This window comes from Lissotriton helveticus, chromosome 7, assembly GCF_964261635.1.
Source record: "Lissotriton helveticus chromosome 7, aLisHel1.1, whole genome shotgun sequence".
NCBI lineage: Eukaryota > Metazoa > Chordata > Amphibia > Caudata > Salamandridae > Lissotriton > Lissotriton helveticus.
Genome location: NC_136068.1, coordinates 147,623,548 through 147,648,441, shown reverse-complemented (window position 1 = coordinate 147,648,441; position 24,894 = coordinate 147,623,548). Strand labels below are relative to the sequence as shown.

General features: G+C 44.7%; 1 protein-coding gene across 4 annotated transcripts in view; it reads right to left on the bottom strand.

The window, feature by feature from the left end:
• SYCP2 (synaptonemal complex protein 2) overlaps positions 1 to 24,894 on the bottom strand; it is a 2,783,385-nt gene that overhangs the window by 1,151,482 nt on the left and 1,607,009 nt on the right. For all 4 annotated transcript variants that reach the window (XM_078651823.1, XM_078651822.1, XM_078651824.1 and 1 more), the window contains one exon: positions 21,654 to 21,700. In XM_078651823.1, the coding sequence (XP_078507949.1) occupies positions 21,654 to 21,700 (47 nt within the window). The remainder of the gene's footprint in view (positions 1 to 21,653; positions 21,701 to 24,894) is intronic.

The following is a 24,894-nucleotide window of genomic DNA, read 5'->3' as shown; positions in this document are numbered from 1 at the left end:
GCTAAGATTTCTGAGATCGAGACAAAAATTACCAAACTAGAGTGCGATCTCTTAGATCCAAATTTAGCGGCGGAAGCTAATATTGGAAAGAATTGTCAGTATGTAAATTACAACTGGAAGAGATTCTTGATGCCAGACTTAGAAAGAGATGGCAGGCCAGCTCTCTTGCCCATTTCGAATATGGGGAAGCTAGTGGAAAGCTTTTAGCTTGGAAAGCAAAAAAAGAGCAAAACAGGAATACAATTAAAGGAGTTCAGCTGGGCAATACGGGAGTGATCTCAGAAAATGTTGCTGATATTGAGGAAGCCTTTTTTAATTATTTTGACCTAGTATATAAGGAAGCCTTAGCTCCACAGGACGATTCAATCCACGCATGGCTTGAACAATATGCAGTACGGCAAATTGATGAGGAGGCATCTAACAATCTAAATAGAGAAATTAGCTTGAAAAATAGTTGGGGCAATAGACTCAGCAAAGAGAAGTAAGGCCCCGGGCCCGGACGGGCTACCGGCCGAGCTTTACAAAGCATTAGCTCCAGTAATCTCCCCCGTTCTCCAGATGCTTTTTGCATCCATTTTTGAGGAAGGAGGTAAAATTCCATCTTCTTGGGAAGAGGCCACGGTTGTTCTTGTTCCTAAACCCCTTAAACCAGCGTCCCAGTGTGATTCCTACAGACCTATCTCTCTGCTCAATTTGGATTATAAGTTTTTTGCCAAAATATTAGCAGAGATTAAATGGTGTAGCTGGCAGATTATTACATCCAGATCAAAAGGGTTTTGTGAGGGGGCGGTCCATACAAGATCTGACGCAAGCATCAGTGGGGGCAATTGATGTCGCTTCTTTATATAAACTCCCTTTGGCGATTATAACACTAGACGCTACCAAGGCATTTGATTGAGTATGGGTATACTTGGCAAGAGTCTTGGAAAGATGTAATTTGGGCAGGAATTTCTGTAGATCCATATCCTCCTTTTATCATGCTCCAATAGCAAGAGTCTTGATAAATGGCAGTCTCTCACCACCTATAAAAATCAATAGAGGCACAAGACAGGGGTGTCCTCTTTCACCCCTCCTTTTTGATTTATACATAGAACCATTGGCCGAAAAAATTAGACAAGAGCAGAATATTCCCTCTTTCAAATATAAAAACTGGGAGAAAAAAGTGTCTCTTTATGCTGATGATATGATGCTATACATCTCAGATCCAATTAAAGCAATCCCCCTTATTTATAGTGCTGCAGCTCAGTTTGGGCAAATATCAGGACACCAGATTAATCAATCTAAATCTGAATGTATGGCCTGGAACCTAACGACTTCAATTTCAATTTTGAAACACGAGATAAGTTACCTGGGGTTCAAATCACGCAGGATATAAAACAATTGACTGACAGAAACCTGGCTAAAATTGAAAGAGAATCTGCTGAATCTTTGAAGAGCTGGTCACTTCTTCCCCTTACTCTAAGTGGGAGAGTTAATATCATTAAGATGATGCTGCTGCCTAAATTAATATTCTTATTCCAGAATATCCCGTTAGCCTTTAAGGAAGCAAAGTTAAGGAAAATTCAAGCCAAATGGAACTCTTTTGTTTGGGCCTCAAAGGGAATAAGGATCGCATGGAAGAAGCTGCGAAGAAAGAACAGCAAAGGAGGCCTGTGTGCTCCAGATTTGAAATTGTCTGCATTCTGACTGAGAATAACTTATTTAAGTTTAAATATTTACAAATCAAGAGTTGGAGTCAGGCGAATAGATTCGAAATCAGAGTTAAGACAGTGTTGGAGGAACTTCTTCTGAAGAAGAGCAGGAAGATAAAGACATCTCTTCTGTATTGGTCCATCCTGGAAGTAGAGGATGGCGATTTTACCTTGCCAGTTCAATTATGGAGAGAACAGGTTCCGGATGTCGAGTTGCAGGAGTTATGGCAAGTATCCTTTGACCTACTATATACCACAGTCTCTCCTGCCAATTTAAAGAGCAACCATCTTTTTTCTCTTCACAGAGTATATTGGTCTCCTGCAAGGCTGGCAAAATTTTCTAAAGGCCCGACTCCCTGTTGTCCAAAGTGTAAGCAGGAAAAAGCGGACGACCTTCACATGTTTTTAACTTGTCATGTTCTAAGTAATTTTTGGGCCACTGTAGAAGAAGGTATGACATTTTTTTTAACTTAGATATACAGGTTAGTATATCACTTGTATTTTTTGGTATTTTTCGCAACTATGAGGAACTTCCTCAAGATATAAATAAATTGTCTTTCTATTTAATTATTTTGGCACGCAGAGAAATATGCAAACTTTGGGTTAAAGATATTGCACCTTCATACCAAGATTGGATAAATGCAATTAAACACACATTGAACTTAGACAAGGCAGTATGGAAAAGAAGGAAGCATTTTTGGATTCCTTGTATCAATTGTATCCTATCAATTGGCTGGATAGGATGTAAACATTCTTGTCCAATGATTATGCCTTTTTACAGAGTGAATTACCCCAAGATCAGTTCTAGGGCCTGGAAAGATAGATGAACTGAATTGACTACCTCTTTGTCGGTACCTTTTGGTACCTGGTGGGTATCTGCAGAAAGCGCATCCATTAAGATCTTCAGAGTTTAAGGTGGGGCCTCTCTGCTGCGTAGTGGGTGGCATGGACTTGATAAAATATATATTTTTTTAAAACACACGTATTCAGGAGAAATTACTTGCTAGAAACCCTAATCTCAGAGAAGCGGTAGCCATTACTAAAAATATAGAACATACGACGAAATGTATTAAAGAAATGAAAGCATCCCCTGAATTAGTAGCCAGTGTACAGGAACCAGAAGTAAAAAATGAAGTGTGCAAAGTTAAAAGTGGTGAGAATGTACAACAGGGTGTTAGTTCAAATGTTAGTAGGAAACTTAGATGTTACAGGTGTGGAAGCAATAACCATCTAGCCAACTACACTCATGGCCCAGGTAGGAGCTTCACTTGTAAAAAATGTAATAGGAAAGGTCACTTTGCTAGGGTGTGCAAAGAAGGTGAACCACAGAGCAAAGAAGGAGCTAACGAGGATAATAACCAAGTAAAAGAAATTAGTAATGACAATCCTGAAGAGAAGAAGTATGTCTTCCAAGTCAAAGATGGATCTGGCTGTGTTAACATGGTATACCCCAAATGTGAAGTACTACTTGACAATTCTACTGTCTCTATGTTCGCTGACTCCTGCTCTCCTTTCACCCTACTTAACCGCAACAATTTTGAAGGTATGAACAACAAGGAAGATTCATTTGTTATGAAGCCAGACATCCACCCACTGGGTACACCAAGGAACCTATACCTCTAGTTGGCATGAAAGAGATGCACATAGAGTTTAAAGGGAGGTTCACTAAAGGGGAAGTTTATATTGTCGAATCTGGTTCCAATATACTAGGGTGGCAACACCAGAAAGAGTTGGGTATTATCCTGAACCCCAACAACTTGGAACAAGTCCTTTTGACCAATGAAGACCCCAAAGGTAGTGAAATATGTGAAGAATTTCCCAAGCTTTTTGAGAACAAACTTGCACTCCTCCATGACTTCCAGCATAAGATCAAGATCAGAGCAAACACAAAACCAGTAGTACACACGTTGCGACCCGTTCCTCATCTTATGAAGGAACCCTTGGAGAAAGAGATCAGAAAGTTGTGTGAGTTAGACATAATTCAACCCATCACCACTTCGGAATGGCTGGCCCCGATTGTTATCGCCTCTAAGGCTAGTGGTGATGGTATTAGGCTCTGTGTAGACTTATGTAGCTTGAAAAAGAGCATTTGGGTGGAAAGGTACCCATTACCTAACATAAATCACATTCTCAGTACCATGGGTCATGCCAAAGTTTTTAGTGTCATCGACCTATCGCGAACGTGCCATCAAGTTGATCTCCACCCAGAGTCGAGGCCCTTGACGGCATTAATAACCACACTGGGCGCATTCATGTTTAAGCGGTTACCTTTTGGACTGGCATCGGCGGCCGCCGTATTCCAAAAATTATACACCATATCCTGGGGAAGGTGGAAAAATGCCAGTGTTTCCAGGAAGATATTCTGGTGTATGGAGACTCTCTGGAGGAGCATGACCACACCCTCAGAATGGTATTCACCAAACGTATGGATGCGGGTCTAAAAGTTCAAAAGTCTAAGTGTAGGATCCGAGTTCCGTCTGTGGACTATTTGGGGCACTCAATATCCGAGAAGGGATTCCGTCCCAAACTGAACCTTCTTACTGCTGTTCGTGATGCTCCTCAACCGAAGAACAAGGAAGAACTCAAGTCACTATTAGGATTGCTAGAATATATGTCCAAGTATGTCAGGAATTTTGCCACCAAATGTGACCCCTTGCGCAGCCTTCTTTAAAAGAATGCAGAATTTGTATGGGAAAACAGTCACAAGGGAATTGTGGACACATTGAAGGAAGAAATTCTCAAGTCACCTGCCTTGAGCCCTTTTGATCGTAGAAGGAAAACTATTCTCGTCACTGATGCCTCCAATAAAGGATTGGGAGCAGCACTAATACAAAAAGAAGAAGGAGAAGAAAAGATCATAGCCTTCGCCTCTCGTTGCCTTTTAGGAGCCGAAAGAAACTACTCTGTTATAGAGAAAGAAGCTCTGGCGTGCTTCTGGGCGGTGAGGCACTTACATTTTTTCCTATGGGGTCTAAAATTTACCATAAGAACGGATCACAAGCCGCTCGTTTATGTGTTCTCTGTGAAAGGCATAGAAAACAGTACTCCCAGAATATGAAAGTGGATATTTGGACTGGAAAATTATTGTTTCAAAGTTGAATACATGCCGGGAAACAAGAACCAAGTTGCAGATTTTCTGTCCAGATCACCTCTTGAAAATGAGTTTAAAGAAGAATTGTTGGACTGTCCAATTCTAGCTGTGAATGGTCCAGCTATCACTGAAGAAGAATGGGAAAAGGCTATGCAACTAGATGATCAGCTCAGTAAACTCAAGAAGGTCATAGTAGAGGGCTGGCAAGACAAGCGTACGGAAGTTGATGACGACCTAAAATATTTCTGGGAGGTCCGTTTAAAACTAAGCATTTGCGGAGAGAAGGTTCACCGGAATGATATATTTGTTCCTCCTAGAGATGTAAGAAGAAGGATCGTGAAACTTGCTCATGAAGGTCACCTCGGAAGTAGCATGACTAAGAGCAGAGTCAGAGCTAATTACTGATTTCCAGGTATGGATACCATGGTTGAAAGTCTAGTTAAGGATTGTGTCAGCCGCGCCAGGAGTGATAAATCCAAATCCATCCGCAGAGCACCTTTGTCCCCGGTTCCAGTTCCTAAGAAACCTTGGAGCAAATTGGCCATGGACGTAATAGGACCTATGGACCATGTAGGGGAATACAAAAAGTTCATGCTGGTGTTGGTGGACTATATGTCTCACTGGATAACGCAGAGATTTGTACACAGTGCAAACACTAAGTCTGCTGTCAAATTCCTTAAAGAGACCTTCGCCACTGAGGGTATACCCACATCCATTGTGACGGATAATGGTGTACAATTCACCTCGCAGGCCATGAAGGAATTCTTGGAGAACTCTAACATCAAACATGAGAAAACTGCATTGTATTGTCCTAAAGCCAATGGGTTGGTCGAGAGGGCCAACCGACTCATAAAGGAACATCTTCAGATGGCTATAGCGAGTGGTCTTGAAGTAGAATCATCCTTGTGTGAATGTGTGTGGGCTTATCACACCACGCCCAACCCCATTACTGGTATCTTCCCTTTTGCTTCTCTCAGGGGTAGAGAACCGGGCACGAAACCCAACCCTAATTGGCTAGGGGTGGGTTAAACCTGTTAATATTGACACTGAGGAGGTGGGAAGGAAGATCTCACGCCACCAAGAATCTTACAAGAGCTGGTATGACACGAAATATGGTGTCAAACACTACAATTATGAGGTAGGAGACTTGGTTCAGGTCAGACGCAGTTTCATAGATCACAGTAACAAAGCATGTTTTACCCACCATGTAAAGTGTCTTAAGTTTTCAATAATGTAGTTCTGTTGGAAAATCGTCAACCGTGGAGCTGTGACAAAATTGTAAAATGTTGAATAAGTAAGGGAGGTGTGTTGTAACTTGTACTTTATAGTGGTACCCTCCGCCACCCCTTCAACTCTTTCCCTAAAGGAATCTTCGGATAGAGCTTACCTTGAATGTTGAGTGTAGTGATCTGTAGTTTGAGAGTGGATGGTCAAACGAAGGAGTCTTCTTGTTACCCGGTGTCTTGTATTCCTCATAACACCCTGGTAGAGGACTGAGCCTCTTCTCGCTCTGAGGTCCCACCTGCAGGTTGTGTCTTCTGTCTTCACTGCTCCATGGTCCCTGAAGGCACATTTTCTCCCTGTCGCAAACAGTGCATGTAGGAGACTGGCTCAGTATACGGTGCACATTCATTTAAGTGATGCACCTAGCAATAATCCAAGCAACCTTATGGTGATTTTAGTGGTCTTTGATAGCCATAGAAAACCCTCTAATTGGTAGCTGTGGAGAGCAGCCTACAGGCTTATCTTGAAGAAGTGTTAAGCAGCTTGTATTACCAGTCTAACCATATAGTGGAGATTAAATTAAAAAGAACCACACAGTCTTTATTTAAAAAAGACCAATTTATTACACAACACTCACTAACACATTGGTATGTCTCCTATCTGGAGATATCACCACAATACACAAAAATACTTCAATTGCAATAAGGTAAGTAGCACAAAATACAGTGGTTTCCAGGGGGAAACCTATTCATATATTAAAAAAGTGGAATGTGAACTGCAGAAGAGGATGAGACATGGACTAGAAGACCTAGAGGAGCAGGGACACAAATAACAACCCAAAGTAAGTACCCAGGAACCCCAAGGAGGCTATGTGCAGAGTGGGAACACAGCTGTGTGCCCAACGGAAGTCAATGGAGAAGTCGCAGTTGCAGTTTTACAGAAGAAGTACCCTTCCCAGATGACCCCGAAGAATTCCCTTGTAGGACGGAAGGTTGGAGAGCTACCCCACCTGTAAGAGCAGATTACCTACACCAGGGAAGCAAGGTGCATAGGGGTGAAGAGACATTGGTGCTTCAGTTGGTGACAATGGATGACTTGGAGAAAAATATCTCTGGAAAAGAAGGTGAAGAAGTCCGGTATAATCCAAGGGTGGATTCTGGAAGTGAAGAACCTGCAAGCAGAGGGGACAGAGTCTGTGTCACTCAGGAATGACCAGAAGGCACGGAAACGCAAAGACCACTAATGTCGTATGGTTCAGACAAGTTGATGGTGACTTTGTTGCTGCAGCTGTGAAAACCAGCGGTTCCGCTGAAAAATACTGGCCTCAAAATTGCATAGAGGACAGGTCAGACCTCAAGGGAGTTGTTGCAGACCGTTGAAGAGCCTAGAAGAAGCACAGACTCAGACGATGAAGAAGACTTGCAGCACAGCGAGACCAGGAGCAGCAGGAGTCTTCCTTGGTGCAGTCTCGGTTCCAGGTAAAGTCCAGCAAAGTCAAAGTGTCCAGACGGTCAAAGAGTGACATGGTTTCAGGCTTGAGGTTTGTCCCCTAATGAATTTAAGGAACCACCCACAGGTAAGCCCTCAAGTACACTAGGGAAAGGGTTGCAACAACTCAGGGGTCTTTCCCAGAGGAGGGTCTGGACAGAGGAGACGATACTCCCATGTAGTTTGTCCAGTTTTGCGCCAGAGCAGGAGCCAAGTGCTCGAACTGGCCCAACCTGAAGTATGCAAGGAGGCCACTAAACGTACCCTGCAAAGCAATTTGGTGGCACTGGCAAGCGCCCCCACCCCAGCCCAATACTCTAAGTCCTGTCTGGGAGATGTTCACACTTCCCTGTGACGGGAAACCTATTGTTCTACTTTCCCTTGCTCGAGCTTGGCTCAGTAGCATGAGGGCAGAATTGTTTCTGTGGTCAGCAGCAGCACTAGCTTGCTGTCAGACCCTGAAAAGCTATTATCAGATACGGGGGGGTACTCCGAAGGAGGCCCCCAGTACATGGGATCATTCTTCTAACACTAGAATCGGTATTGGGGTATGACTCTAAAATGTTTGATACCAAACATGACCGGTTTCACTCTGTCACTATATAGTTATATATATTTTAAAATTATTGACTGCACTTACAAAGTTTGAAGAATCGGCCAAGAGGTTTGCAGGGGTGTCCTGCTCATGCTGGGGTACCTTCACACTTATAACTAAGCACGCTGCCCTCAGGAATGAAGAGCCTGCCATAGGGGTGACCTATAGGTTTTAAGTGCAGTGGCCTCAGATATAAGGATACAAATCTGTTGTGAGAGGTACAAGCACTAACTCACACAGGCTGCAATGAAAGGCCTGTAGTCACTAGTTTACGTGGACTCCCATGGGTGGCACAATACATGCTGCAGCCCATGGAGACCCCTGATGCACCTATGCCCTGGGTACCTTAGTACCATATACTAGGAATTTACAAGGGTACACCAGTTAGTGGATGTACTAAGGTTTTACATGGTCAATTTAGGTAGAAAGCACAGTGACTGGGGTCCAGATTAGCAAGATCCCAGTCAGACTAGGTCAAAAACCTACTGACACCAAGCAAAAAGTCGGGGTAACCATGAAAGCAGATCCTACTTTCCTATAGTGCGCCTGGAAATATTTTATCAGATGATGCAGGCCTCAGGAACATGATTGTGAGGGTCTGCCTTGGCTTTTTTTCCTCAAAGTCAAGGCATTTATCAAAAATAAATGGCATTTTTGAAGGAAAACACCACTAATTCCTGTCAGAAAAAGATACAAAAAGTCAGGGAGAAGCCAAAGACATAGAGTGAGCAGCCTTGGCCGATGCCCGGTGGAGCTGTCCTATGCAGCTATAAAGGAGTCTGGCCCCTTGGCCGTCACCTACCCAGCCGGTCATCTGACATTGTTTTTCCTCGTCTCCCCATTTGTGTCTCCTTCTTTTCCTCTTCGATGGAACGATAGACGACGCCCCTTGGATGGATACCAAAACTGTTTGTACCTTCCACGGAGACCGTGCAACCTTGGCCGATGCCCGGTGGCGCTGTCCTATGCAGCTATAGAGGAGTCTGGCCCCTTGGCCGTCACCTACCCAGCCGGATATCTGACATTGTTTTTCCTTATCTCCACGTTTGTGTCTCTTTTCCTCCCCCTTTGATTGAACTATAACGATGTCCCCTGGGCGGACCCCTAAACTGTTTTTACCTACCGCAGAGCCCGAGCAACCTTGGCAAATGCCCGGTGGAGCTGTCCTATACAGCTATAGAGGAGTCTGGCCCCTTGGTCGTCACCTACCCAGCCGGTCATCTGACATTGTTTTTCCTCGTCTCCCTGTTCGTGTCTCCTTCCCTCCCCCTCCTCCTCCCCCTGTGATTCTTTGATTCAAATTGATGTAACTATGTAACCTGTAAATCGCTGATTCAACTGATATAACTATGTATCCTGTAACTCGCTGATCCTCATGTAAAGCGCTCTGATACCTCCGGGTCTAGCCAGCGCTATATAAAACGTTGCAAATACAAAATAAACAAATAAGCAATAGTATTGAAGAATTAGATGAGTATTTTAAGGAAATAAATGGTCGAGCTCAATGCTCCATGGTCCTGTCTGAAGGACAAAAGAACTGAAGTAGCTGCCACCACCTATGCCTGATGGGATACTAGTGGTCTCTGGCTTCTTAAAGGCACAGCCTCAATGTTAGCCATGAAATGAAAACTATGAGTCAACTCTGTCCTGCACTCCTTCATCCTTATCATAAAAAGGGGTTGGTGAGGGAGTTTTCTGCTGTTTGCAAAACACCTTAAACTGTTCTCATATTTAATGTCCTGCCTTTTTTGACTTCAAGCTGTAGAAGCTGGCTATTGTAGCCTATCTATATAGGCTGTATTATTTGTCTATTCCTGAAAAAAGGCAAAAATCTCCACTTAAGATGATATATTATAGAAGTGCTCCGTGTTCCCCGCACGTGGGCGGTACTATTCAAAGATTATGACTATGGACAATAAAGAAGGAGCTGACATCATTACAGCTTTTCTAGATTACTATACCAAGTTATACCAGACGCGGTGCCCGCCTGCTGGACAGGCCTTGAATGACTATTTGCAAGATATAGCTATGGACTGCCTTGAAGAGGGACAGCAAAATATTTTAGCCTCCCCGATAGATGCAGATGAAATTAAACAAGCGATAAAAGATTTAGACAGCAGCCAAGCCCCGGGTTCCGACGGGCTATCTGGAGATTTTTACAAGGCCTATAAACATGAACTTGCCACGGCCTCTTGGAGGTGTATAATGAGGCAATACAAAGTGGATCACTGTCACCAACAATGCACAAAGCCATTGTCACACTATTACTTAAACCAGACAAGTTGCCCTTTAAATGTCAGTCCTACAGGCCACTATCACTACTTAATCACGACTATAAAATCCTCGCCAAAATTCTTGCCACTCGACTGACACTGCTAATATACACCTCGTTATGTCCCTTTCTGGCCGAATTTATCCCAGGATGGTCCACGACATTAAATCTACACGCAATCTTCTCCGTGATAAATCAAATGGAGCCTACTTTACCAGCTGCAGAGGTGATGCTAGATGCCGAAAAGGTCTTTGATTCCTTAGAATGGTCCTTCCTGTATGCTGTAATGCAGAAATTGAGCATCCCCATTGGTTTTCTAAATCTTGTCCGCCTACTGTACTCTAATCCGGTGGCATGACTGAAAATAAACGGTATGAACACTTCCTAATTCGCCTTAACACGTGGCACCAGACAGGGGTGTCCACTTTAACCCCTGCTATTTATAATAACTATGGATTCTCTTGCCTGTCATTTATAGGAACAACATTTACACCAGGGATTGCAGTTTCATACAGGCCTACTAGTCGCCTAATTTTACGCGGATGATGTGAGGGTGTTTGTACGCAAACCTGATGACAATCTGCCCCCTCGTTTGAGAGAGGTGGCCCGATTTGGTGAGCACTCGGGCTTGGTCATAAACTGGACCAAGTCCGAAATATTTCCATTGAAACCCCTGCCACCATTTCGGTAGACCTTGAGTTTCCCTTGCGATGGTGCACTGATCCTCCTAAATATCTGGGCATCTATCTACATTGTAGCGCCCCTGAGGTCATCCACTTAAATTATGGTACCGCGATCGACCAACTCAAAACACAAATCAACAAATGGACGAAGCTTCCTCATTCTGTCGCTGGTAGGATTGCTGTTATAAAGATGGTGGTACTGCCACGATTTTTATATCTTTTTTTAAACATCCCCATTACTCCAACTGTGTCCTATTTTAATACACTTCGGTCAATTCTGATTCGACTTGTCTGGGATGGTAAACAACTGCAAGTTTATTGAGTCATGGCTCTACACTCTCCACACTTGCTATTGGCAGATAACCTGTGGATACCTCCTGTCCCGGAAATGCTCACAAAAAAACTCTACTTAGACTTCTAACAGTGGGCGACTTGTTTCGGGACTCCAGACCTTGCTAGACTGCTGAACTATTCAAAATGGGGTGGTGATGGACAGAGTATCTGAATTAAGCAGAACACTCCTACCCAGTCAAAAGATCAGGGCTTGATCCATCACCGTTTTTAGCTCACTGCACCATCCCAGTTCAGAACCTGGCTACATGCAAATTAGTCTGACCCTGGTCCAGTGCATCATGGGAACAGGGCAGACCAAACTACCAAGCCAATTCTTTACTGGAAAGGAAACAAGCTTCCGGGGACCGGTTTCTGGCATTACAGCCGTCTTCGGCCCGGCTTGCTTGAATCCTGATGGTGCAGTGAGCAAGGGACTCATGTCTGAGCATACCCTTCCACACTTGTGGTGGCCAACTCGAGGAGCCGCCACTTACATGGATAATTTTCTGCTCCATAGAACTCATGGTTCTCTATTGAAAGCTCTACCTGATGCCTCATCTGAACCGGACGACTTTCCCCCACTTACACTTGATATAAATTCACCTGATAGAACTCATTTAGTGTCACACATCTATCACATATCCCTTTCCCTTCGACCACCTCTGGGCACTAAAGCACAAGCATCCTGGGAGCAGGACCTCAACATCACTATTACAGACGATATATGGCACTACTGTTGTACATAGATGCGTTAGGTCTCTAGCAATTAGAGACATAAATTATTACATTTTAAATATCTTCACAGAATGTATGTAACTTCAAAACTGTTATCCAAAATGAATTCAACAGTATTGAGGGCATGTATGAGATCTGGGACTCCAGAGGCAGATTTTTCACACCTTGCATGGCACTGTGCACCCATATGTGCATATTGGGATGATATTTTTCAACATCTGTCCATCATGGTGGAACAAACTAAACATCCACACCGTTGATGGCCCTTTTGGGATATGTCAAGCCACTCAAGAGAAGCATTAGAAGGGTCTCTGCGATAGCCTTATTGATAGCTAAGCGACAGGTTTCATTACACTGGGGCAGAGTGCAGACACCATCAGTGCGGTCGTGGCTTCTTGATCTCACTTATTGTGATACTACGAGTGACATATACGCCACACTTCTGCCCATCAGTTCACGCCCATGTGATATTTGGCAACCACTTATTTTTTTTTTCTTTTTGTCCTCATCTCACTATTCAGCAACTTTAGCTAGAAGCCGTCTTTCCAGACCTAGACACCCCAGGCTTCTACAACTGCATTGGCTATAGGCCTGACCAGGCAGCTTCTTCATGCGAAGCTTGGTGTAATAATAGGACCGGGGTTATCTAACCAGCCTAATCTCTCTACCCCATGAAACAAACTGAGACCAAATGTTAGGATTGTCATCACTCAAATACCCCTGATCTAACCATGCCAAAGCGAAAGCTGCTTTCAACCAATCTTCATACCGTGGGGGCTGTGGGTCTTTCCAGAGTTTATATATATATCTCCCTTCGGGCAACAAGAATTAGGTATAGTAACAGGCCTCTTTGCATTGGCTGCAGGAGATTAGTTACCTCAAAATCCATACCAAAAATTACTATTGAAAGGATCACAATGATCTTAAGTTTAAAAGTGGCACCCAGCACACGCTCCACATTCTGCCAGAACACACTTAATTTACAACATTCATAAAATATGTGTATATCATCAGCTTTAGGAGAGTCACATCTCGGACATTTAGGAGAAGCTAAGTGAGCAAATCTAGTAATTTTCGCAGGGGTGTAATAGAGTCTATTGATTACAAAAAAGTGATTCTCTTTTAAGGATGCCGGTTTGACGAACCTATATAGAATTTGCAGTGATAGATCATACAAATCTTCCACCTTATAGTCCAAGAGTGACTGATTCCAAATAGCATAATGTGGGGGGAGTTCTGCGAGATCTGCATCAAGGAGTTTCCTATACCAATGTGCAACCTCCTTCATTTTAAGCTTTGGATTTTGCAAGGCAAGCGCAATTTCCCAGTCTCCACAGATTGACTCCTTTTCAGCTGCATACCAGGAGACCAATTGTAAATATTTAAACTTAGAAAAGGAGTTGCCTATTTTATTTCTTAATAAATCCCACACGCGAACTCCGTCCGAGGATACAAGGTCTGACCAGACCAAGACGCCAGCCCTTTTGATTGGCAGCGCAAGACTATCATCTAGGCAGGCTGGCGTCCCAGGGGAGTCCCAAATAGGGGCAAACTCAGAATAGTACCCAATTCCCCATCTGCGTCTGACCCTGTACCACACATTCAGGGCTGCTCTTAAAACTTTCAGGCAAACTTTTTTGAAAAACCTTGGTGCCCCAAATTTATATAAAAACCCTTCGCCCCCACCCTCCACTATTGCCATTTCCCTCAATATCTTCCTCCAGTTCGTTTCCTCAGGTGTTGTCAGCAGCATCCGTATATTTTTAAATTGAAACGCTAAAGAGTAACAGGCAATATCCGGAAGACCGAGACCCCCTTTCAACAACTTATGTCTCAGGTTCTTCCATGAAAGTCTTGCACTCTTATTGGACTAGATAAAGCTACCAATTGTGCTTTGGATTTTACTAATCTCCTTACTAGGGACATTTAGGGGAATAGCATTAAAAGGTATATTAACTTAGGTAAAATGACCATCTTAACTAGATTGACCTTACCATAAATGGTCAGTGGAAGGTTTTTCCATCTAGTGAAGAGATGGTCCACCTCTTTAGCCACCCTTTTGAGATTAATCAGGGGTATATCATTTAAGTGGTTAACTATACTAATTCCCAGATACCTAAATTGTCTGCTTTAATCTGCCTTCCCAATTATTGATGTTCCAGCACATCACCTCTGTTTTGGTGGAGTTAGGAAGATATCCAGAATACGAACCGAATTCCTCCAAAAGGGCTTCTGCCCTTGGTATTACCTCCACCGGATTGTTGGTATATAATAGCAGATCATCTGCACTTAAAGCTAATTTACTGCTATATTGGTGGAAGCTTAAAATTTCTCCTACTCAATGCCCGCTCCATGGTGAAACATTATATGGATATCTATGATCTTGTTGAAGATGAGGCTCCTGATGTGCTTTTTATTACTGAGTCCTGGTTGACTGAGGACACGGTGGTTGAGCCTGGATTAACTTTGCCTCCTGAATATAGTATTTTGACCGTGAACAGGGCAACGAGGGGAGGGGGGTTAGCTATGATCTTTAAGTCTAAGTTCCCTTGTTCCCTGGTCAGAGAGCCTGTAGTGGGGTGTGAATGTGCGCGTTTCGTTGTCCCTCTTACCGCGCATTTCGCCCTCACTGGTCTCCTAGTGTATCGCCCTCCGGGTCCCGCCGCAGATTTTAAGTCCGCTATCATCGAGGCTGCTAGCTCTCTAGCCTTGACTTCGGCTAATATTATCCTCCTCGGAGATCTCAATCTGCATTTTGATCTCCCCGCCGACTCTGAAATTGGTAGCCTACTTGCGGATTTCACTGCCTGCCAGTTAAGACAACTGGTGGTGGGGGCGACCCACTCGGCCGGTCACCTGTTGGATTCGGTCTTTTCTAACATCCCGGGGCTTACAGCTAGGGCACCTAGATCAATGTGTTGGTCAGATCACTATTTAGTGTCTCTTTCCCTACAGCTCCCTACATTACTCCCTAGAGTTAATCTTAAATCTACGCTTAGACGTTGCTGGCATAAGCTTAGGCTGGAGGAGCTCCTCGCCGCTTTAGAGGCTTGTCCTTCAACACTAAGCAGGGATCCTGACCAGGCCTATAAATCATTTTGTGAATGGCTCACATGTGCTTTGGATTCCCTCATCTCGGTGAAGCAGTCTGTGGGTCGCTGCACTAGATCTAATCCCTGGTATAACGATTCCCTGGCTACCGTGCGTAGCGCCTGTAAAAAACTTGAGCGGGTCTGGAGAAAGAACTACGACCCAGAGGCAAAAAAAAGGTACCTGGATGGGATTAAGACCTATCATCGAGCGATTCACTTGGCACGGGCTGCTTACCTTACAGATGAAATCAAGACTAGTAAAAACCCCATTAAATGTATTTTTAAGATCTTGAACGATTTTAAAAATAGGTAAAATCCACCTGTCCATACTTTTACGTCTGGAGAGCAGTGTGAAGCTCTGGCCAAATTCTTTATCCTGAAAGTGGAAAACATCTATAAATCCTTTCCCAGCTGTCCTACGGACCAGAAAACCGCCCGGTTCCTTTACCTATTAACACCTTATCGGCCATTCCTACCATCACTGAGGATGAGCTTTGTGTTCTAAGTGGTAGGGTCAAATCAGGATCTCCTTTAGATACTATGCGGCCAGATCTCATTAGAGACTGCTTCCCGGTCCTTCGCGATCCTCTTTGTCAAGTTATTAACTCCTCTTTTACTTCGGCGGTGGTACCACAGGCTTGGAAACTAGCCAGGGTGGTCCCCCTGCTGAAAATACCCTCCCTTGACCCCAATAAACCTGAAAACTTCAGGCCGATATCTCTTCTGCCCTGGGCCGCTAAAGTGGCAGAGGCCCACGTTAACAACACCCTTGCATGCTTCCTAAAAAGCAATAGCATTTTGGATTCCTCCCAAACGGGCCTTCGCCCGGGACATAGTACTGAGACCGCACTCCTGGCTGTGTGCAAACATCTGCGGTCCATTCTGGATGAGGGGCAAACAGCGACGCTGATCTTGCTCGATCTCAGCGCCGCGTTTGATACCGTCTCCCATCAGATCTTACTGCGCCGCCTGGAGGAGGCGGGGGTAGTGGGCCGGGCCTTGGACTGGTTTTGCTCCTTTCTTGCTGACAGGGTGTTTCAGGTCACATCGCCCCCCTTTCTCTCTCAGGTCCATCAAAGCAAACAGGGGGTTCCTCAGGGCTCGGCCTTGAGCCCCTGCTTGTTCAACATTTATGTCCAGCCCCTGGCGAGAATAGTGCGTGAAGTCGGCCTGACCTTGGTGTCATATGCCGACGACACCCAACTGGTAGTAGCCCTGTCGGATGGCGGGGTCTGTGGCCCCGTGCAGTTCCGGACTGGGCCTGAGGCGATTTCTGAGTTGATGACCAATAACTGCTTACAACTTAATGCTAGTAAATCTGAAGTGTTGTTGGTGGGTAGAAACAAGGATCTTTGGAGCTCGCAGTGGTGGCCGTCTTCTATGGGTTCTGCGCCTACCCCGAAGTCAGTGGTAAAGAATCTGGGGATTTGGCTTGACTTCACCTGGGGGTTTCAGGATTAAACTAAAAAGGTGGCTGGCACCTGTTTTGGTCTCCTACGTGGCCTTAGGCCTATCTTGGTTTTTTTTTATTCTGCACGCGCCAGCTGATAGTTCAGGCCACTATCTTGTCACGCATAGATTATGCAAACTCTCTTCTGTTAGGGGCTAATAAGGAGGACGTGCATCGCTTACAGAGAGTCAAGAACGCTGCGGCACGGGTCCTGCTTAGGCTCCCTAGATTCTGCTCCACTTCGGGTGCCATCAGGCGACTCCATTGGCTGCCAGTGCAGAAAAGGATCGAATTTAAAGCACTTTGCCTAGCGTTTAAATTTTTTTAATTCTCCGCCCCTGAGATTCTATCGAAATTGTTGACCCCTTACATTCCCAACCGCCAGCTTCGTTCGGCGAAGCAGCTGTTGGCTGTGGTCCCCCGTGTGAAACGTGCTAGAGCCGGGGGGAGGTCCTTCTGCCTTATGGCCGCGAGGCTATGGAACTCCCTTCCTGCCCAGATCCGCCATCTGAATGATTTGTTCCCCTTTCGTAAAGCCATTAAAACTTTTCTATTCCCCTGTTAATTGTGTCGCTGCTTCTGCTCATTGCTGCCAGCGCCGGGACGCCCCTTTGCTGGGGCAGCTGCGCGCTTTATAAGATTACCTAATAATAATAAATAATAAAAGCTGAAGGGAGTAATTAGTTCATCTAGTCTTAATGCTTGACCGAGGGGCTCTATGTACAGATTGAACAGCAAGGGCGAGATAGGACAACCCTGCCTTGTTCCCCTAGATATAGTGAAGCTTGCCGTTAACATTCCGTTTAACAGAACTACCGCTGAGTCTCCCTGGTAGCAACTGATCAGGGTCTGAATAAATTTGGGTCCGAAGCCCATTACTCTCAATACTTCCCAGAGGAAGACCCAGCAGACTCGATCAAAAGCCTTGGCCTCATCAAAAGCTGCAACAGCCAAGGGTCTCGACCGAGCCACCGCCAGATCGATAGTACCAATTAGTTGGAGCGTCTGCTCTTGAATATATCTCCCCGGGATAAAGCCCTTCTAGTCAGAATTATCAGACTCGGAGCCACCTTGACCAATCTCCCCGCCAAGATCTTATAGTCAGCATTCGGCAGGGAGACTGGTCTAAACGACTCTGCTTTAAGTGGGTCTTTCCCTGGCTTCAAAATAAGTACGATTGTAGCCTCCTTCCATATCTTAGGGACCTTGCCTTCCCTACTATGAATAAAATTAAACAGTTTGCATAGTCTCGGGACAAGCTCATCCTGGCGGAGTTTATACACCTGGCCAGGAAGAGCATCCCTTCCTGCTGCTTTATTCCTCTTGATCTTATTGATGTGCATTCTTATCTCACTCTCTGTTATGGGAGCGTCAAGACAATCTCGGCTACCTTCAGTTAATTCAGGTAGATCTTTCAGCCGTAACCACTTTTGAATATTAGTCATGCTAGGTGAAATCTCCTCTCTATACAGTTTGGAAAACAGGGAGAGGAGGCAAGTTTGCATATCCTCTAATTTACCCGAGGTCACCCCACTCTCATATATTATTAATTCACTGATATTATTTTTGACTCGGTCAGTTCTTGCCTTCCAGGCTAGGAGGGTGCACGCCTTTTCGCCATATTCAATGTTTTTCATATTATGTGCTGCCCACTGAGCCTTCACTTTAAGATCTAATTTTACTCTATATTCCTGACGATCTAAGTCACTAAGAACTTGAGTCAATCTTTCGGGGTGATACTGAGAATATCTTATCTTTTCCTCTTCTAATTTGGCAATTTCTCCTTCCAAATTCTGGAGTTCTTGGGCCTCCTCCCTGTTTTTAGAGCAGATCAGACTGTGAACTGACCATGCATATGGGCTTTAAAGGCGTGCCAAACATTGTCTAAAGATGTTGATCCTATGTTAATAGAGAAATACTCGAGGGTAGAAGATTTAATTGCCCTGACTATATCCTCATTGGACAACATAGCCCTTTTCACTGTCCATCTAGGCCTAAGACTATGTCCCTTCCCAAGATAGATGAAAGACATGGGGGCATGGCCTGATAGGATGCTAGGTAGAATAGAGATATCAAGAAGAATATTAAACATCATCCTGTCGACCAGGACATAGTCAATTCTAGATGAGTGACCAAGCTTCCTGCTAAAATGAGTAAAACCATGTTTATCGCCCCTCTTAGCCCTCCACACATCAGCAAGCCCTAAGTCGTGAATGATGTTAGTCATTACCCGACGAATGCGTGGGCTCCAACGTAGTGACTATGATTTGATCTGTCCCGTAAGGGTCAAAAAGAACGTTGAAATCGCCACCAATTATTAGAGGAGAAGTGGCTTCCATTAGTTTATACTGCATTTTACAGATATGAGTTGGGTCATCAGTGTTAGGATCATAGTATGACACTACAGTTAACTCAATCCCTATGATCTCTAACTGCGCGATGATCCATCTCCCTGTCTGATCGGTTGATGTTGATTTGATGTTTCCTCTAGCTCCTGATTTAATTAGAATAGCCACCCCTTTATTATGCGCTGCCTGTTCAGAGGAACAAAAGTATTCTACCCAATGATATTTAGCAAAAATGACTCGACTTTCGGGAGGACTCAGATTGGTTTCTTGTAGAAGACAGATTTGGGCAGATGATTGTTCAAGATATTTCATGACCAAGCTTTGTCTACGTGGACATCTCAATCCATTGACGTTCCACGAGACAAATTTTATATCACTGCTCATTCGGGCTACTAGGTCCTCCTGATGACAGGACTTTACACAGACACTTTAATTGTGAGTTAATTTTAAAAATATAATTGGAAATGAGGACTTTTTTGTTTTTCTCCCACTGCATCCCCACCCGTGCTCCCCCCTTTCTCCTCCCACCCTGCCCACAAGACCCCTCAACCCCACGCCCTCCTGGGGAACCCCCCTACTCTGGGCATTGGCCCTTATGATCTCAGTCCCCTGAGCATGGTATTAGAACATTTTGTGTATTAAGCCAGACCCCTCCCTGAATTCCCATCTTTATCTTAACTGACCCCCCCCCCCCTCAACTCACACCCAGCTCCCATTCCTTATTTTGTTGATAAGGGCATCTACCTCCTCAATTTTACGTAGATTATGCATATGGTTATTCCACATAATACGGAGAGATGCCGGAAATTTCAGTTGTGTCATAGCCCCCAATGACTTAAGGACTGCCATTCTTTTACCCAATTCCCATTGTTTTGTTGCCGTTATATGTGAAATGTGAATGTGAACGTGAAAGGGTTAATGGAGGAATTGCTTTTAATCGTACCCTCTCTCCGAGCCAAGAATGAGAACTTTTCTTTAAGGGTGTATGTAAGGAAGTTTATTAAGATTTTCCTCGGTTTCTGTTTTGCAGTGTTCCTCCTGAATGGATTGTGATGGACCCGATGGATATCATGGACCAGATTTAACTCCGGAGAGCTTTTCAATATAATATCATTTAGGAGCAATATCACAAAGCTCTTAATATCCTTTCCTTCCACTTCTAATTAGCCATCTCAAATAGTTTTTTCTCGCGTTGTTTTCAAGACACTCTACATCATCTTGCAGGTCCCTATTTTGAAGAGCTAATTTTCCAGTTCTATTGAAAATAAGTGTAATGTTTCCTTGATTTTGGGTATTTCGGATTCAAGAACCTCTGTTCACTGGGAAACTTCTTCTAGCTTCTGGGCTAGTACCTCACAGGAGGCTTTAATTGAGGCTTTATTGGATTCTGAAACTGAAAATCTTTTCCCCATGTCCTCTTTTAGGGCCACCAAGATTTCTGCCAATGACCCGATCCCAGGGCCAGAGGGAACTACGACAGGGAGCGTTACAGGTATAACATCTGCCTTTTTGGGCATGGAGGAGGCACCCGACTCGCCCTCTTGAGCCTCTTGAATCTCCAAGATTGCATATCTATTCGAGGTCCCAAGAGAACGATGAATATCCGAGCACTGCTCCACTGTAGCTTCCGTTGTTTTTGCGATTTTTGCTGTTTTATTCATATCAATCGTTTCTGTTGATTCTGCTGGCTCACTTGTTTCAGGAGTTGTTTCAACCATCTTTCCTGCGTTTTTACTCGGTGCTTTAGATAGAGCTGGGGCTGGAGACTGCATACCTATTGTAACCAAATTCCCTTTATTGTATCCACTTGCATTAGGAGTAGATAGTACCTTACAGTACGTCTTGAGGAAGGGTGTAATTTTGACTTTAGAGGTAGGTACTTTCTTCGCCTTTCCTCTCTCCTTACCCCTTGCTGGAATGGAGGGTGGTCTCCGTAGTGTTGGTTTTTCCTTTAACCTGCCTACCAGTGGCCATGGCAGTGGCCCTAGCTTCCACACCCGGGGGCGGAACACACTGGCAACCACCTAAATATTATTTGCAAGCTCATTCCATTGACAGCAACTGAAATGGGTACACTTGCACATGGGTAGAAATATAACTATTCACAAGATCGGAATATAAGCGTAGACTGAACGACTCTAGAACAAATAACCACTAAGAGAAATGTCCAAATATGTGGAACAGTAATGATGTTATGATTGAATACTGGGATATTGTTGTGCTGTGATTAGTACTAGACAGCTTTTTGTTTGCTGCTCCTTTATAATTTGTTTTTTGTGTTCGATGAAAGAGAATGTCTTATATTTGTCACAATGATGCAGCCGGTCCTGGATTTTAGTGGGCCACTTGCACCTCAATACTTGCTTGGTTGTATTATCTCTGAAAATTGTAATACTTTTATTTTATTTTTTTAAGGATTATGACTATGAAAATCCAAAACGAGAGAAGTCAAATATGAGATGTTTTTCACATTAGTATTCTGAGCAACACCATAGACAACTTAAGCTTCATTCTCGCTGTCTATTTGACATCACTCAGAGCCCCTTTCACACGTCTACAACCTACTACCCATGTATAATTCCATTATGCTACAACTGTAAAGTCAGGGTTTGAGCTAGGGAATAGAGACATGACATTCATAAAATACTTACTTTTTGGTTGAAAGAGAGTTTTCTTTTGTCGTAGAAAATTCATCAACCTAAAATAATAAAAGAAAAACTGAAATAAATAATTGTAAAAATCACAAAGATTTCATATCTTTCATTAGTGCATGTAGGGAAGTAGGATCTGCTTTCATGGTAACCCCTACTTTTTGCTTGGTGTCAGGATGTTTTCGACCTGGATCCTGCTAGTCAGGCCCGCAGCCACTGTGATTTCTCCCCTAAATAGACATTGGTAAGTAATTTGGTACTTTCACAATTGGCTAATTGTGCGCCCTTGTAAGTCCTTAGTATATGATACTAAGGTACCCAGGGCATAGGTACACCAGGGGTCTCCCCCATGGACTGCAGCATGTATTGTGCCACCCATGGGAGTCCACTTAAATTGTGACTACAAGCCAGCCAGTGCAGCCTATGTGAGTTGGTGTTTGCACCTCTCGCAACAGATATGTTTCCTTTTATCTGAGGTCACTACAACTAAAACCTATAAGTCACCCCTATGGCAGGCTCTTCATTCCTGAGGGCAGGGTGTATCAGCAGGGCACCCCTACAAACCCCAGAGTTGATTCTTCACGATTTCTAAGTGCGGTCAGCTATTTTAATACATATAGTGGACATCAGCCAATATGAATTAACTATATAGTGGCTGTGCGGAAACCGGTCATGTTTGATATCAAACATGTTGGACTCATACCCAAACACTGATTCCAGTTTTGGAAGTATGATCCCATGTACTTGAGTGCTCCATAGGGAACCCCCCTGTACTCCTAGTCACAGTTTTTCAGGATCTCCAAGCAATCTAGTGCTGCTGCCTATCACAGACACAATTCTGCCCTCCTACTGCTGAGCTGAGCTCAAGCAGGTTAAGGTAGAACAATAGGCTTCCTGTGGAGGGAGGTGTGACCACCTCAAAGACAGGACGTCGGGTATGATTACGAGTTTGGTGGTGTGGCGGGACCGCCATGCCGCAACACTGCCAAACCCGCGTGCAGACCGCCAATGTATAATGACTTCTTTAGTCATTGGCAGGTGAATCTTTTGCGTCCCCACGGCGGTACCTGTAAAATAAGCACCGCAATGATAATGTCAAAGGAAGTTCCAGCACAGCATGGACTGTGAAGTCCATGTTGTGCTGGAACTGAGGTGCATGCACACAAGAGGGCACATGTTGTGCCCTCCTGTGTGCAACCACATGGAGTGAGGCACAAGAGGGCACTGTAGTGCCTCTTTTCTTTCCTCATCACAACTGTTTTCATGGAGGAAGGACCTCCACGAAATCAGTGGCAGTGAGGAAAGTCATAATATGCTTGGCAGGACCGCTGCAGTCCCGCCAAGCATATTGATGCCTCTTGACCGCCGAGCCACTGCCAGGGAACGTAAGATCCCTGGTGGAGTGTTCGGCACCAGCGCGGCAAGACGGCCAAGATCGTAATGTGGGGTTCAGAAGACCGCAACCGCTGCCCCACCATGAGTCTGGCGGTCCGAGGACCGCAAACTTGTAATTAGGCCCTAAGTGTATTGGGCTGGGGTGGGTGTGCCTTCCAGCACCACCAAACTGCTTTGAAAGGCACATTTGGTGGCCTTCTTGCATACTCCAGTTTAAACCAGTTCAGGAAACCTTGGCTCCCGCTCTTGCGTGAAAATGGACAAAGGGCATGGGAGTGTCCTCCCCTCTGTGTCTGTGCCTCTTCCAGGTTCCTCAACAGACCTGTGAGCATCAATGATACCTCAAAAAATCTCCCTTGGAGTGAAGGAGTCACTCCCCTGCATCTGCAGGCACCAGCAACAAAGCTGATCAGTTTGCTGCTCCGGTCGTCCTATGGACTTCTCAAAGCTCAGCAACACAAGTAGTGGTTCTGCAACTCCCTTGAGGCCTGACCTGTCCTCTCTGCGATTTTGAGGCCAGTATCCCTCGTCGGAACCGCTGGGACCAAACCCTTGTGCACAGTGTTGACTTGTCATTGCCAAGGCTTGTTGGCTCTGCACTCCAGAGATCTCCGGGCTACAAGAACCTCCAGCATCTCTTCCCTCCAAGATTGGCATTATCACTGCATCCTCTGCTCTGTTGGCCTTCATCTTTGGTGAGCTACTTGAGGTCCTATTGTGACTCCTGTGCCTTCAGCCTGTGGGTCCTCCTGAGGGTGTTCTTCTGCTCCAGTGGCCTACCCTGCTAGCTCAGGGCCTGCTTTGGTTCTCCTGCAGTTGGTTAGTCCATTGGACCTTGCTGGTTCCAACATTGCTTCTTTTTCATCTTTCATGCTAGTTCCTGCTACCAAGGCTTGTTGGTGTTCCCACAAGAAACCAACACCCTAGTCACTGACATCCGAGGTGGGACAGCTCATGTATGGCTTCTGGTCTTCCTCAGTGTTGCCTGCTCCTAGCAGCTGGAGCTACAAAGTCACCATCAACGCTTCAGAACCTCCTGACATTGGTGGGCATTGGGTCTCCGTGCCTCCTGGTCACCTATAAGTGGCATATACTCTGTCCCCACTGCTTGCAGGTTGTTCATTTCCAGAATTCACCCTTGGATTCCACCGGACTCCTTCTTGAACTTCTTCAGAAGCATTGTCTAAGAAGTCTTTCATTGTTGCCTACAGCAGGTTCCGATGTCACCTCACTCCTATGCACCTGGCTACCCTAGGTCCCAGGGCATCCAAGGGCGGAGTGGCTTTCCAACCTTGTGTCTTCCACAGGATTTCCTCTTTGTCCTCTGGGAAGGGTCCTTCTTCAAAAGTGCAACTGCAACTTCTCCATTGACTTCCATTGGGCATGAAGCTGTTTTTCCACAATGCACACAGCCTCCGTGGGGTTCCTAGGTACTTACCTTGGGTAGTTCCTTGTGCCCCCAGCTTCTCTGGGACTTCTGGTTCAAGTCCCATTCTCCTTTGCAGGTCGCATTTCACTTTCTTAATAAATGGTTTGGTCTCCCCCTGGAGACCACTCTATTTTCTGCAACTTACCTGACTGCATATGAAGTATTCTTATGTATTGTGTTAATATCTCCGGGTAGGAGATGTACCAATGTAATAGTGATATTGTGTTCAAATAAATAGACTTATTTTTGCAAAACACTGTATAGCTTCTTTTCATCTAATCTACACTGCAGCTTTCTATGGTTATAACAGACCATTAAAATCTCCATAAGAGGTGCCTGAATTAGAGCAAGGTGCACCGCTTCGATAAGTGTTCCCCATATATTAAGCCATCCTCCTACAGTGCAGCACAGTACATC